The sequence below is a fragment of the Triticum urartu genome, chromosome 3A (genome assembly GCF_056163025.1).
Source record: "Triticum urartu cultivar PI428250 chromosome 3A, HENAU_Tu73, whole genome shotgun sequence".
NCBI classification, from domain to species: domain Eukaryota; kingdom Viridiplantae; phylum Streptophyta; class Magnoliopsida; order Poales; family Poaceae; genus Triticum; species Triticum urartu.
This window is the reverse complement of record NC_141875.1, coordinates 309,748,568-309,761,236: the sequence shown is the minus strand read 5'-3', so window position 1 is coordinate 309,761,236 and position 12,669 is coordinate 309,748,568. Positions and strand designations below refer to the sequence as shown.

The following is a 12,669-nucleotide window of genomic DNA, read 5'->3' as shown; positions in this document are numbered from 1 at the left end:
CCTCTTTTAGCACAGAATAATGAGTCCGGAAAGGAAATGTCCCTATATTACCTTAGTCGCACCCTCGTGGGGGCTGAGTGCAACTATCCGAACATGGGAAAAATATGTCTCGCATTGGTGTTTGCAGCATAAAAATTGCGCCATTACATGTTAGAGCATACTGTACACCTCGTATCGAGAGCAGACCCTCTCTGGTACATCTTAAATAAAATGGTGCTTTCAGGTAGACTGGCTAAGTGAGCGATGTTTTTGTCGCAATTTGATATGAAGTTTGTGCCACAAAAAGCCATGAAGGGGCAGGTGTTAGCTAACTTCCTAGCCACACATCCAATACCCTGATGATTTCCCCATAGATGATGACTTGCCGGATGAAGATGTGTTCACTACATCAGTTGCTGGTACATGTTGGCAGATGTACTTCGATGGCGCATGTCGACGATCAGGGGCAGGTGCTGGAGTCGTCTTTGTGACGCCAAGCGAAGGGATAATCCCGTACTCATTACCCTAACTTCAGTGGTTTCAAATAACTCGGCTGAATATGAGGCTTTGATAATTGGGCTTGAATTAGCTCTGAATATGCGCTTAGATTCACTCACTGTTTATGGTGACTCTCAGTTAGTGATCAACCAACTACTGGGAACTTACATGGTAAAGAAAGAAGAATTAAGGCCTTACTTCCAACGAGCCAAAGTGCTCATGTCCATGTTTGCTGATCTAAATATTCAACATGTTATAAGAAGTTGAAATGAAAAGGCTGACGCCTTAGCAGGTTTAGCCGCTAGTATGTCATTAACTTCACATCAAATGATGGACGTTCGTGTTGAAGAATGCAGAATCCTACCTATACTCGCCGAGGAGGAGGAGGAGACGACGACGTCGGTTGCAATGACTTCAGATGTTTATGAGATTGAAGTTGGAGACTGGCGAAGCCCTTTCCAAGAATACTTGCTCCATGGATATTTACCTCTAGACTCCGCAAAAAGGTCTAGAGTTCGGAAAAGGTCAGTTTACTATACATGTATAAATGATACCCTATATAGGCATTCCTTCGATGGCATCCTCCTTCGTTGTCTAGTGGGGAATGAAATTGTGGAAGCCTTAAATGAAGTGCACGCCGGGGTGTGTGGGGCGCATCAATCTGGCCCTAAGTTATATTATCAATTGCGACATCTTGGTTACTATTGGCCTACCATGTTTGACGATGCCATGAAATATTTAAAAAGGTGCCACGAGTGCCAGGTACATGGTAATTTCATACACCAACCCCACGAGTCGTTGCATCCCACAAATATTGCATGGCCATTTGGAATGTGGGGAATGGACATAGTAGGACCTATTAATCCGCCATCATCAAAGGGACATAAATTTATCCTGGCTGCTACCGATTACTTCTCTAAATGGGCCGAGCTTATACCATTAAAAGAGGATAAGGGAGAGCACGTGGAGCACTTCATAAGAACACACCTCATATATCGCTTTGGAGTTCCTTCTCGTATCATGTCTGACAACGGGGGGCCATTCAAAAATAAGCATGTCGATAAGTTATGCTCAAAAATCAAAATAATTCATCACTATTCTACGGCTTATAATCCGGCAGCTAATGGACAAGCGGAAGCTTCTAATAAAACCCTCTGTAAATTGTTAAAGAAAGTCGTGTCAAGAAATAAGCATGAGTGGCATGAAAAACTTCTTGAGGCCTTGTGGGCTTATAGAACCACGACACGTACACCAACTGGGATGACACCATACTCCCTTGTGTTTGGAGGAGAAGCAGTTCTACCATTAGAAGTACAAATTACTTCGCTTAGAGTGGCTATTCAAGAGAAACTTTCGGAAGAGGAGGCCATAAAATTACGCCTCGGGGAACTCAAAATGCTTGAAGGGAAACGCCTTCAGGCATTTCAAAATTTGGAATCTTATCAGGCTAGAATGTCCCGTGCCTTTGACAAGCGCGTTAAAAGGAGATCATTCAAGCAAGGAGACCTAGTGCTCGCCGTCATTCGCCCAATGAATGTTACACGACGGATGGGAGGAAAGTTCGAGCCAAAATGGGAGGGGCCCTACATCATAAAAGAACTTTACTCTAGTGGTGCATACATGATAATTTCCCCTAATAGGGAGTATTGTCCGTCACCGATAAATGGGAAATTCCTTAAACGCTATTATGCTTGAATAAAAACAAAATGGTACTCCATACCCTCATGAGTGTAAACTAGGGCACACAAAAAATACTCCAATGACTTACGAGTATAAACTGTGATGAGAAAAAAAATCAAATCATCATAATTACTCCACACCCTTATGAGTATAAACTGGGGCAAAAAGAAAATATACTCCAACAACTTACGAGTATAAACTGTGACATAAAAAAAGAATAAAAATAAACCACACCCATATGAGTATAAACTGGGGCACAAAAAAATACTCCAACAACTTACGAGTATAAATTGTAAAAAAATGTAATAAAAAGATAAAGATAAAAAAATATAAACATTAAACAGGCTTCAGACTTCATAAGCTTAAACCGTCGTACAAAAAAAGGGAATGTACATGCATTTATAAAAAATAGAATAAAATAAATAATGCTTCAGGCCATACAAAACGATGGTGTAAATAAATAAGGATGCTTCAACGTCAAAGCTGGCGTACTAGTACATCATGCATAAAATCTGAAGTTCCCACGTGAATAAACAAAGTACTGCTACATTTGAAGTGAGACTGAGTACTGAACATAAAATGATTCAAAGGAAAATGATGAATTTAAATGGCAAAAAAGAAAACTAAACGAAGTCTACGCCTTCTCAAGGAGCTCGCTACTTCTGCAAGTTGTTCAACAACTGACTTGCATCAGTCTTTAAATCTGCCGTTTTTTGTTCAAATTTAGCAAGCCTTGTACGTTTGCCAGCATTGGTATCCTGTAGAGTCTTCACCAAGTTCTTCTGTTCAGATTTATGGGCATCATGTGCTTGCCGGCGCTGTTCCATTTCCAGTTTAAGCTTGTGCAAAGTAATAGTAACCTCTTCAAGCTGGGCCTTCAGCTCTGCTTCCCGTGCCTCCATTTCAGCGCACTTCTTTTCTATGGCAGATAAGTCCTTAATTATGGTCTTGGAAACCTCATGGCCAGACTTAATCTTAAGTCCTACTTCGGCAACAACACGCTCATCTTGCTCGGATTCCTCCGTGAACTCAGTCTGGCCAGCCTCCAACTTCCTAGAAAGGTCAATAAGCCCGAAAAACATGGCCTGCACCTTAGCTACCTCAGGCATTTGCGTGGGCAACGTCTGAGAAACGCTCTCAATCATGATGCGTCGCTTGGGATCACCGAGGGTAGAGTCGTTCAGTCCTTCGAGGGCTCGTTTTACCACGAAATCTGTAGCCTCCATAAACGTGTCCTTGATGAACCTGCAGTCCATCTGTGCATCTTTCCTTGATACTACCATCACCTCAGGGTCTTGTGAGTGGCGAATTTCTGGTTCGCAACCTAAAAAAGAGAGAGAAGAGTTATGATAATTGATGATAGTGATGGTTCATAAACACGACCAGTTAAATAAACACATAAAAAATAATGAACTACCAGGTAAAGTTGACAGGAGACTGAGAGCACTAGGGGTAGGGGGCACAGTTTCAGCCACACCAGGGCTGGAGGGTAGACGACTTGTGCCACACTCGCCAAAGGTACAATCCTCGACGGATAAATCGAAGAGGTCACCAAGGCCATGGTCTTTTTCCCCCGTGAGAACATGGCTAAAATCTTCATCACTAACAAAGTTACTGAATTCAACATCTAAAGACGGACCATCCAATGTTATTGGTTCAAAAAAATGGATTCTTGGGCGAAATCAAGTTTACGCTTCAAGGGCAGCCTTTCTTCCTGTTCCACATGAGGTGGTGTAGATTGTCTGCGTCTCTTTCCGCTAGCGGATGGGGCAGTGTCTGAGATATCATTATCCACTGAGAGCGGATGAGCGGAGGAGGACCCAGCTATGGCATTCTGTTTTAGTACATTACCTCGCCGTAGCTGCAAAAAAACCAAAAAAAAAGAGAACTCAAGTTAGTACTAAATAGTACGTGAGACATAATGAAACATGGACACACATGTGCTTGAGCTCACCTCTTTAGACTTCACCAGTTGAGCAGCAACAACATCATTTAAATAATTATAGAGGACCACTCTCCATTGATCTGTAATAGGTGTCTCTGCCTCCTCAAGGGACTGAACATGTTGGTCACGGTTCTCCATAGATACTCTCCTCACCACCATAAAATCTTTATCAGACAATGGGCGAGGCCTGATATTGTGCTGTAGTGCACGCTTATTTTTTATCCTTACATCATAAGGGGTCTTCCCAGTCATGTTGCCATTGCAAAGTTGGCCCAGAATGTCGGCGAAAGGCTTTAGAAATTTTTTCCACCAATTAGCCCATGCTACAGAGGAGTTCCCAACTCGATCATCGTCAGGAAAATAGTGGAATTCTTCAGGGGCCAAGGATAATAGGTGTGACCAAAAAGCATAGGCAATTCCAATTTCGTCTTGAGTATACAGGCTCGCTAGAGGAGAAAAGGGTACAACTTGGTCAAGACGAAACTGTCGTGCCACTCGATCTGGGTGATATGGTTCAGCTATATACACATCGGCGGTGATAGTACCATGCCTCCACGGCAGCATGCCTCGATGAATAGAAATTAAGAAAGCCCTCAAGGAAAGCATGTGCCTCTTTAAGAGTAAAATGACGTGGCGTCTTAAACATGGTGTTCACCATATTAGGTTGTACCGCCAAAATTCTGGAGCTCGGGAAATTTGGCGTTTTTGCTCTGTTTCCATAGGGTTTCTTGAGGTACACGCCCATCCATCTAGCAAGGTAGTGGACCGGCCAAATCCTATGTATGAATGAGGGGCCAATCGGATGGGTACAAATTCGCCGAAGTGAGTAATAAAGGGAGCAAAGAGCAGGTGGGCCCAAAAAGATGCGTCGTCCTAGGGAAATCCATGCCGCCATCACTAATACCCTAGGGCAAATATATGGCCCACCACCAACAAAGACGTAGCGGCAAAGCCATATGGAAAGAAAAGCCGCAGTGTACACGCATTGGTCTTCTAAGCTCTTGGTAGCAAAGGAGTTTACTCCACTATTGCGAAAGAAGTCACACCATTCCTTGAAACCTACTTTGCCACCCACAGCAAGCTTGGTCCAAATTTCTAGGAGCCAAGGCAGGAAATTGGGGTACAGAAGAGTCGAAGGATCCAACTCATCAGCTAGGGGAACATATTCTTCATAAGGTTCACCATCAAGGGGCAACCCCACGATCTGATGCATATCAAGAAGTGTGACTGTACGCTCGTCAGACGAGAACAAAAACGTGTTGGTGTTGGGATCCCATTTCTCCAATAAAGACCTTGAAAGAGAAGGGGAGACAGAATAGTCGCCTAAAGAGCAATAAATGGCTCCATAGACGTAATCCACACCTTCCTCACTCCCCTTCAGGTGGGTATGATATTTCTTCAAGACATTAGTACCCCATTCAAGATACCCAAGAGGCATTGGAGAGTATTCAACCTCATGATTCTCCCAGCCTAAACCTTTGGATATCATATGTGTCCCAAGGGTTGAAGCTTCATCAAGTGTGGGCCCAGGTGCGGGAGGTTGATAACAACGAGCTGAGAAAGATGGCCCTGCCGTCCATCCACGTGGTCCAAGTTCAGGATGGCCGTGTGGTACGCCTAACTTCGTAATCACTGGATTGGCTAGCTCACAAGTATCAGGTTCAAATAGGTGTTTTTTTGCCAACTGTGATAGAGGCATCCTACATGATTTAGACGAAGATGGTGTCATGGCTTCCTCCATCTATATGCAAGGAAAATATGCATGTCGGTATACGTATGAAATTACAGGAAGTTAAAAATAGTACATGAAAGTGCAAAATTGAATATTATACCAAGGTGGAAGTGATGATCCCGAGGTACGCAGTCTGCAGCGAGAGACAGTATGTACAATAAAAAAACATTTCAATATTTGAATTTGATTTATAAAAAAGGAATATGAGAAATATAAAACAGGTAAGCATGATTGAAATATTCCTCATGCCCAAAAAATAGTAGCATCACTGTCGAACGACGGACCAAGCCCATATATAGGCTTGCCGGAACGCCGACAATGATCAAGTCATCCATTCATACATATACGAAAAAAGTCACCGTCGAACAATGGACCAAGCCTATATATAGGCTCCCCGGAACACCGACAGTGATCAAGTCATTAAATATGTACATATATGATAAAAAATCACCGTCGAACGAAGGACCAAGCCCATATATAGGCCTTCCGGAACGCCGGCGGTAATCAATTCATTCATACATAAAAAAATCACCATCGAATGACGGACGAAGCCAATATGTAGGCCTCCCGGAGCACCGACGGTGATTAAGTATTGAATTCATACATATACGATAAACAAAAATCTTACTGTCGAACGACGGACCAAGCCCAAATACAGGCTCCCCGGAACGCCGACAGTAAGAGACTCATTAGTTCATGCATATATATACAATGACAAAAAAAATCTCATGGCAGAACAACGGACCGAACCCATATATAGGCTTCCCGGCACGCCAACCGTGAGAAAGATGTAAGTCTGTGTCTTAAAAGTGAGCATCTTATAGGTAAAACAAAATTGATCTTAAAAACTGTACGTCGACGAAGTTCGTATATAGCTTGTCGGCACGTCATTGTGAGATTAAAATTTGTGCACTCACAGGACAAGAAGCACGATTGTTAATGGCTAAAAGATAGATTACGTGTGTCGATACATCTACAGACTATATTCATCTAATCTATGATACTGGCGCATATATAGACGAAAAAGGCATGGATGGTCTTACCTAAACAAGATCTGACCCATGTCGTGACGTAGTTTTCCAGGCTCCCTACACCTATAGGACGGATAGAGGTTCAAGCAACAGCCATTATATTAAAGGACAAATCATTGTTTAATAAGGATCTAACGGAGAGAGGCATATCCAATGGGGGGAGTCAACACTTGCCAACACGGAAGTGCATCTCAGGAGGGAGTAGGAAAATCTAGCACAAAGGGAACGATGGGCTAATCAGTCCAACAAGTCTAGACGTAAAAATCCAAGGAAAATAGAAAGTTAATGCACCTGGGATTACGGCCGGCCGGACGGAATCAGACCTAGTCTCCGACGTCTTCTAGTTGTTCTAAGGAAAGAGAAGAAGCAAGCCGGCTGTTTAAAGAAAAGGTTAGAGGGAACAACGGGATAGAGGCCGGAGATTGTGGGGCAGCTAGCCTCCGTATCCTGATTCCTAGCTTACACGATTGCAGAGTTGGTTAGCATCATATGGGGTTAAAAAAGAGTTGCATATCCACACGTAGTTGATATACACTCGACTAAAAAACCATAAGCCCTTATACTCAGGGAAAGTGCTTTAAAATAATAATTCTATAGCCAAGTTTCGAGCTCTGGGCCCGAGTAAAAAAATATGTATAGCCGAATTTCGAGCTTTGGGCCCGAGTGAAAAAAAAAATCTCTCTTCGAACCCGGACCTCGAGGGGCATCTGTTGACATGGATTTTGACCAACATAAATAAAATGCATAAACCACATAAAATATAAACACAAAACGGCAAAATCCGTTTTACAATGAAAAAATAATTAGTTATAATCAACCGCTTGAATTAATGACTAAAAAATTAGGCATATGATTTATTTTCAAGTGTCGATTATGCACGCATTAAACCGACAATTATAAAATATGACGAAACAAATAAAAAGCCATCAAGTTTTTTCCCTATAAAAAATGGAGGACACGCTGTTTATATGTATGCACACTGACGCTGACAAAAAAATATGGGAATACACGGTTCGTATGTACGCGCACCGTCACAGACGAATAATGATCTCAAATTTCACCATCAAAGACAACATCAATATTGTCGAAGCATCGTGCAGTATGTTCCTCCATCAAATATCACTGCATATCAACCGAATGTATACAAAATATACTCAAAGAAAATATTAGTATCAATTAAATTTAGCTGGCACGTGCATCTTGCATATGTGCTAATGCATGCAGGCTAAGCGAGCGTACATGCATGACATCTGTATGTATCATGGCCCCGTATGGCCCCACGCTAGCTAGCTTCTTCCAGAGTCATGCGTACATGTATTTGGCCCCAAGTCAAGAATTAGAGCAAAAGCCCACACATTGACCGAACGTGGCCTAATTAAGCCCATACTGATGGGACGTTGCCGGTTCATTAGCGATTAAACAAATAAAAAGAAAGAGGGAGCAGCCCAGCTCCCGTGCATGATCTCACAGGATCTCACGATCCAGGACGTGGGTGGGCGTGGCGATGCGCTCCTCCGCTCCATATAAATACATGGCCGCTTGGCTGCTCTCCGGTCCTTCAATCCATTCGTCTTTCCCATCTGCTGCTAGAAACACACACATACAAACTCACAAAGAAAAGAAGAGAAAGAGGCAGGCGTGCTGCATCATGTTGGTTTGAAGGTGAGATTCAATGGCTCTCCTCTAGCCCCTGTTTTGGCCATTGTGGTACAAGCCAGGGAGCTGTCTTCTCGTTCTTCTTCTAAATTCCTAGCCCTTGATTCGTCCATCATGGTACAAATTAAGGAGCATGTTTCATCTCCCTAAAATTCTTGCCTTTGGTTCGGCCGCTATGGTACAAATCAAGGAACGTGTTTCATCTCCAAAAAAAAAATCTTGCCCTTAGTCCGGCCATTGCGGTACAGACTAAGGGCATGGTTTAATCTTTGAAAATTCTGTCTTTGGTTTGGCCATTTTGGTACAGACTAAAGAGTGTGTTGCACCCATCCCAAATTTTTGTCCTTGGTTCGGCCATCGCGGTACAAACCAAGGAGCATGTTATATCTATTCCAAACTTCCGCCTTCGGCTCGGCCATCGCGGTACGAGTCAAGGAGCATGCATGGTTCTTGTAAGCACGGTTCCTTTAAATGTTGCGTGCGCTTTGTCTTATTGATGTCCGTCTTGGTTCGGTCCCTTTAGCGATACAAGCCAAGATGAACGCCTCGTTCCTTGGTTTGGTCTCTATACATGGATACAAATCAAGAGAGTTTCATAGGTGCGAAAACCTCATAAAAATTTGACTTAATTTGGTCATCATAAAAAAGGATATGACTAAGTTGGAATGAAATTACGAACACACTAAACTAAACTCATGATAATCTCTTGTTTGGTTACGCTACGGGCATTATGTGTCACGCTAGGTGCAATACAAACAAGAGCATAAAAATATATTCCCTCACTTGGTTACGCTGCACGCGGGCATTATCTTAATGCCACGCGGTGTTAGTAGTAATACGAGCAAGGCAAGACTTAATTAAAAAATGTGTTCACGATACACACCTAGAAACCAAATCATGCAAGATGAATGATAAAACATGTTGCATCGTAAAAAACCAATCTTACTTGGTTGCGCTACACGTGGGCATTATCATAATGCTACACGGTGTTAATAGTAATAGAAGTAAGAGAAAACTAAACAAAATATTTAGGCCACATATTTGGTCCAAAGTCAAATAAAATATGGCATGAAATGGTCCAATGCTATAAGAGCCTAAACTATTAGCATCGTCATAAATGAATATCACAAACTCATTTTACTTGGGTTATGCTACACACTAGAGTCAATGATGTGACACTATGTGGAGTTAGTACTAATACCATGTAAGGTACAAACATAAACGAAAATGATAAATGTCAGATGACTCATGCAACACCATAATTGCTCCACAAATCTTTGCTTGGTTATGCTGCACGCGGCATTATCTTAGTGCCACGCAGTGTTAGTAGTAACACAGGTAAAGCAAAACTTAATAAAAAATAAGTTCACTCCACATCCACATATGCATACAAAATTCATGCAAAATACATGATAAGGCATATTTCAGGTAGCCCACATAGGCTTTAAACAAATAAAAATATCATAAACAAACTCCATTCGGGTCAAGCTATACGTGTGTGTCATATCATTGCACCGCGTGGTTAGTTTTGATACAGTGTGAAGTCAAAGTCAACAAAATATGGCACATATCATATGCATTATAAAAAGCATCAAAATTGTGTCAGAAAACTTCAGTCCATTACGCTACATACGGGCACCATATCAGTGTTGCCCGGTGATAGTAATAATGTGATGATGCAAAACTTACTAAAATTGGCATGTCACATGTATCCACGCCACCAAAACCAAAGATGTCATATAAAATTTCCAAAGAAAAATATGTACATATAGTATATGCCAAACGTAGGACAAAACAATGCTTAGCCAGAATCAACCTACATTCCGCATATAAATGAGGTTGAACACACACGAATGGTTGCATGCTAGGAGATATATATTCCCAAACATCACACATAAAATCATAGAGGAGTACTTGCATGGAACCAACTTCAAGCTCACCAAGCAGGAGTTCGTCGTCGACCGCGAAGAGGAGTTCTCTTCTAGTATATTGTGATCGGAATGTGATGCCATCTTATGTAATTGAAATGTTGGAATTCTTAATCTGGGGTTTTCTCTTCGGAGATGTAATTAACAGAATTTTTATGTAAATGTAAGAGTTCTGGAAATAAAATACCTACAATGTTTGATCCTATTTTTATTGTATGCATCTACGCATTTAAATTATTAACTCTGTATCAATGATGTGGACGCTTGTCTCACGCCCGCCATTTTCCCGTCATCAGCCGCGCTTGGCGGGACAAAAGGAGAAGTAAAGACCCAGGACTACCAGAGCCGTGTTCGAGGCCAGGGGCATGAAGAGCAGAGGGGCGAGGTGAAACTCCCCCGGCAAGGCCCTTGCCTTCGTGGCCTTAACAGCCCCAAAAAGAGCCTTGCCGGGGCGACTTGCCCAACACCAACAAGGCTCCCACCCTTGAGTCTAAGATTCCCGACACCATCAACCACATCGGAACCAAGGATCGAGAGGCGCCTCCGTGGTGGCATGCAGACCTTTGTGAAGACAAAGGGCCCGCGAGTCCTAGGTAGGAACCAAGAAACAAGACAACAACAAGTCTCCTTGCCGAGGATGCCTAGAGGCCCCGGCAATGCTCCCGCCAAAGATACCCACGAGGCACCGGCAAGACTCTTGTCGAGGATGCCCACAAGGCCCCGGCAAGACCCTTGCTGGGAAGATCAGCAAGACGGCCGCAAGGCCTTGCCGCCCCGTTGCCACCCCAGCTCAGCGGCCGACCCACCAACTAAACAGGTACCCATGTGGCAGTACGTGGCTCCTAAGCCAACTAGTCAAGCACCTACGTGGGGGCATGCAGATCTTCGTGAAGACCCTGCCACCATGCCAGCTCAGCAGCTTGCCAGCCTACATGGCGCTGCATGCCTCGTTGGCCTGGACGCGTGTCGTAGCGAGGCGAAGCGGCGACGGACGGGACGGGCTTCGTTGTCGTCCCTGATAAAGCAAGAGGACACCTAAGTAGCGCATTTAATGCGTTTGTCCCGTAAGCCAGGTGATAAACTCGACTACTGTACAAACTTCCACCTCCTGTGTGCCACTGTGGCAGCCCCTTGGACTATAAAAGGAGGCCCGTGGCGTACCGTGAGAGGATTTGAATTTTTTTGGACCCTGCACGCTTTGTAGTTAGTCCAAGAACACCAGATAAACACAAACCAATAGGAGTAGGGTATTACGCATCACTTGCAGCCTGAACATGGATAAACTCCACCGTGTTGATCTTCTAAACCCGATCTTTCCACAGCCCCGCGCCCGCCAACCGTAGAAGGGATTCACTGTGCTCCCATAGGTGTGGTTCTTGAGCACCGACTTCTTTGGTGCGCCAGGTAGGGGGTGCAACCTGTGAAAATCCAGTTTTGGAGTCGACTTATCGACTTCTTCGTCGCGATGGCTCGAGAGGAGAAGGCGACGTCAATCAGCCACGCTCTGGTGCCGTCTGCAGCCGCAACGACCGTCTGCGTGGTCGTAAAAAGCTAATTCACGCACAACCTTGAGCATTTCTTCTTAATATAGGGTTATTCTCCTCGAAAGATCTTGCTCTTTGTACAGAAAACCTGCATGCAATGGGACCCTTCCGCTATTGGGAACGCCCTTGTTCTGTTTTGAGTCCACTCAACAGTTCGAGCGGCCGCGCTGAGAACGGCGAAGTGACCTGCCCGCTATTAGCAACGTCCTTGTTATGTTTCATGTCCGCTCAACAGTTCAAGCGGCCGCACTGAGAGTGGCGAGGTGGTTTGTCCGGCAGAAAGCGCACCGGCGAACCTATCCTGTTGGGCGTAGGGTGTATACGTACAAAGAAAGATCGATACAGGAAGATAGCATGTTTCATCTTAAAGTACTGCAGAGTTATATTAAAACAATAATTGCTGCGGTTCTAACTTAAGATAAACATTGTCTTGGTCATGAACTCGCAGCGGCAACGAGAAACGGGGTGGCTAGTCCCGGCACTGGCCCTCCACTCTCTGGACTCCGTCGATGCAGCTAATGATGGGCTCGATACGCTCTCCGAGCGCTATGAGGTCCGTCCCTTCCGGCAAGCTCTCCAGTGCGTTGGCGAAGTCAATGCCGGGGTTCCAGAACGCCACCTTGGTGAGTACCTTGGTCAGGGCACCCCGGCAGAGCCTCCGAGACTCCTTAGCCAG

At 44.0% G+C, this 12,669-nt stretch overlaps 1 protein-coding gene and 2 pseudogenes across 1 annotated transcript; 1 reads left to right on the top strand and 2 right to left on the bottom strand.

Moving 5' to 3' along the window:
- The first annotated feature begins 807 nt into the window (after positions 1-807).
- Positions 808-2,172, top strand: LOC147979546 (uncharacterized). The gene is made up of 3 exons (XM_087515260.1): positions 808-1,206; positions 1,324-1,564; positions 1,706-2,172. Exons 1-3 carry the CDS (start codon positions 808-810, stop codon positions 2,170-2,172), a joined length of 1,107 nt encoding a protein of 368 aa, XP_087371386.1.
- A 629-nt stretch (positions 2,173-2,801) lies between these two features.
- On the bottom strand, positions 2,802-3,614 carry LOC147979545 (uncharacterized; annotated as a pseudogene).
- Positions 3,615-3,805: 191 nt separating this feature from the next.
- On the bottom strand, positions 3,806-5,843 carry LOC147979544 (uncharacterized; annotated as a pseudogene).
- Between the last annotated feature and the right edge of the window lie 6,826 nt (positions 5,844-12,669).

Excerpts from the sequence above, each read along its gene's own strand:
- LOC147979546 (XM_087515260.1), top strand. The coding sequence starts at position 808 with ATGGACGTTCGTGTTGAAGAATGCAGAATCCTACCTATACTCGCCGAG. Across the intron at positions 1,207-1,323 it reads CTACCATGTTTGACGATGCC|ATAGTAGGACCTATTAATCC; the intron begins ATGAAATATTTA and ends TGGGGAATGGAC. Across the intron at positions 1,565-1,705 it reads ATGCTCAAAAATCAAAATAA|CTTATAGAACCACGACACGT; the intron begins TTCATCACTATT and ends AGGCCTTGTGGG.